At 43.4% G+C, this 3,052-nt stretch overlaps 1 protein-coding gene across 9 annotated transcripts in view; it reads left to right on the plus strand.

The window, feature by feature from the left end:
• The window catches only part of LOC102673008 (calmodulin-binding transcription activator 2-like), a 35,811-nt gene extending 32,759 nt beyond the window's left edge, over window positions 1-3,052 (plus strand). For 6 of the 9 annotated variants that reach the window (XM_031515102.1, XM_031515103.1, XM_006609381.2 and 3 more), the window contains 4 exons: window positions 67-224; window positions 360-856; window positions 1,523-1,678; window positions 2,584-3,017. In XM_031515102.1, coding sequence (XP_031370962.1) covers window positions 67-224; window positions 360-856; window positions 1,523-1,678; window positions 2,584-2,722 — 950 coding nt within the window. In that variant the 3' untranslated portion in view covers window positions 2,723-3,017. Of the gene's footprint in view, window positions 1-66; window positions 225-359; window positions 857-1,522; window positions 1,679-1,832; window positions 1,858-2,583 lie in introns of all 9 variants that reach the window. The other 3 variants (XM_006609383.2, XM_006609384.2, XM_006609382.2) reach the window with 3 other exon arrangements.

Genomic DNA, 3,052 nt, shown 5'->3' on the forward strand with positions numbered 1-3,052 from the left:
ATGTGATTTCGGCGGTCCTGTAACACGTTTTTCGAGTTTGGCTAGGGTGGTGATTCCTTTTTATAGGGGAAGAAGACGCGAGGGTGCTGACATTGGCTGAGCAAATTATAGCAGCGCTACCGGAAAGGATCAAGAGAGCGGAAGGTGATTCTCCGTCTTCTTCCTCGCCACCTCCCCCGGCACCGCCCTTGTCATCTCTGGAGGATGCTTTGATGGAACAAATGGTAAGCGTTTCACGTATCGTCTCTTTACAATTACAATCAAATAAAATATTTTTACCATAGTTTTCGTATTCATATTCGTATTTCATTTCGTCGATGAGATAAATTCATATCGCTTTGTGATGATAATTCTTCTAGCCGCTCGATTCTGGAGAATTGTTCGACTCGTATCGCGAGTGCAGTGGAGGAGCGGCATCAGTCTCGGATGCTGACGCAGATGCTAGCCCTTCGAGTCCGTCTAGCAGCTGTCTCACACCGGACTCGCCATCTCCACCGCCTACGACGGCCGACTTCTGCGAATTCTTGCAGCTGCAGTTGCAGCTTGACGGCAATAACGGCCATAACGGCCAGTACTATTCGACCGGTGGAGATCGAAAGTTCGGTAACGTGATTGGCTCTGGGATTTGCGGGACTGTGACAGGTGGTGGTAACGGAAACGGTGATGGGAACGAAGCGGATCTGAGCAGGCTAACTCTGTCCGATCGGGAGCAAAGGGAGCTTTATCACGCCGCTAGAATGATCCAAAAAGCCTACAGAAATTACAAGGGGCGACAGAGGCAGGAGGAAGCGGAGAGACACGCTGCTGTACTCATCCAACAATATTATCGTCGACATAAACAGTACGCTTATTTTAGGTAATCTGTTTTTAGCTTAACACGCCGCGGCCGTGTATTATTTGCTCTTCGTTTTATCTTCTCGATTTATCTGGACCAACCAGACCGGATTTATGTTTCGTCACGTTTTAGCGTGGGACGTTTCAGATTGAAAATAATAATAATAATAATAATAATAATAATATAACGATCGAGCGTACTCGAGATCTTCGTCGCCACGAATCGTTATATCCTCGAGTTGTTATTTCGCGAACTTTGGAACCGTTAGTTTTAATAAGCGGCAATTAATAAAGAGGGAGGACACGAAGACGGTAGCATCGTGGGGGGCAATTTAACGATCCAGTTAAATCGGACGGATTTCACCAAAGTTCGTTCTATCTATCTCTCGGGGGGTATACCGAGGGGGGGTGAACTTTTAATTGGCATCGTAAATAATTCGAAAACTTGAGCAAGTTCCTTACCTCCGCCGCGGTGTTCCGAATACAAAATTAACCTGGCATTAAATTAATACGACTTTTGTTTGAGATGAAAGCTTACCCTCCCCTGCTTCTTTTCCATATAATATATATATATATATATATACATAGCGCATCCCCAGAGCGTGTCTTTGCAACTTCTTATTTCACGATGATCTATTTTTCTTTTTTTTTTTTTTTTTTTTTTTTTTTTCTCTCTACCATTTCGCAGACAAGCTACGAAAGCTGCTCTGGTGATACAAAGTAACTACAGGAATTATCGCTCGCGTCCTGGCTCGGCCAGCTCGAGGCAGCAAGCGGTTCATCAGCAGGCTGCTCATCAAGCTGCAAGGAAGATCCAACAGTTTATGCGGCAATCGAAAATCAAGTTAGTATCAGTCGGTGCACATAATTGCATTTCCTGTTGCAACGATGTGCACGCATTATTAGTTATGTAGACTTCTTGTTAGCACACGAAAGGCTTATCGTACGAAAGACATCTAAAGTTCTAAAGTCTCCCTCTTCTGTGTGTACTAATGCAGCTTGTCGTGGGACGATTCACGACCGGTAAGTAACGAAAACAAGTAGGGCGATTGTCGCGCGGCAAACACTGCTCGTTTATCGCTCCTGTATCTCTTTAAAAGGATACTCGCTCTTTTGCTTTCACCAGGACGATCAGTGCACCCTGTTTCACGACCCCCCCCTCCGAATAACGAATAATCTATTGTTTCCGACGATACGAATTATATTGATTAGCTTCTGTGTTTATTATATACGGAATGTAACCGGTGCTTTGTGTTTTCTGTTTTATATGTCTTAATCGTGTTTTTTAACGGAAGTAACCAGTCCATGCAACGGTCCATCATTTACGGAGCTTCTCATAGAGACGAGAAGATATTATCTTCAATTATCACTTTGCTCACCCTAGTAGTAGAGTAGTTCAATTAAAAAAAAAAAAAATAAAAAAAAAAAAAAAAAAAAAAAAAAAAAAAAGAAAAAAAGAAAAAATTGAAGTACTTTCGAACGAAACGATTTAATAATTAATACAATTACATTTGTATTCGAGAAGAATACGGACACAATTTTGCGTTAATTTGCGCGATAATGACGCAAAGTACTTCAATACAATCGAGCAAAGTGTTAATTGCAGTTTCACCGAGTTAGATGCGCTCGTTTGTTTCGTAGTTGACGTGTTCCTCAGAGTGCTTGATCATTCAGTGTCATGTATGCACATTCGCAATAGTTTAACGAGGTTAATTCGATCTACATGAACGAATGCATTTCTCGAATTAGGCTGCAGAACGCCAGGGCCGCCGCAAACGGGAACGGGAGGCCGCCAGCGGGCATTTTACGGGCGGTTGCTGTCCCCCAAAGCTCGCCCTCATCTAGCCCAGGGGCCAGCCTAGTAGCCGCCAACCCAGAGGTCACTTAATCGACTGTCGATCGAACGGCACACAAAATGGTGATGATACGTCGGACGCAAAGTAATAGAGCCTAGCCAACCAATTTTAACGTGGCCGCCAATTTTAACGGGCGAAGTGGTCGCCGTAATGGCCGAATTTTCGTCGAGGTTCGCGGAAAAGAAAGAAAGAAAAAAAAAAAAAAAAAAAAAAAAAAAAGGTTCCAAGGAATATTACACGAAGTCCAAGAAATCCTTTGACGATCAACAACCGACACGGACACGCTTTACTCTCTTACATCCCTGATCACGTACCTGCCTTTCGATCTTAAACGAAAATCTCTCCACCATCTCTTTGACCCA

Source organism: Apis dorsata, unplaced genomic scaffold (assembly GCF_000469605.1).
Source record: "Apis dorsata unplaced genomic scaffold, Apis dorsata 1.3 scaffold_53, whole genome shotgun sequence".
NCBI lineage: Eukaryota > Metazoa > Arthropoda > Insecta > Hymenoptera > Apidae > Apis > Apis dorsata.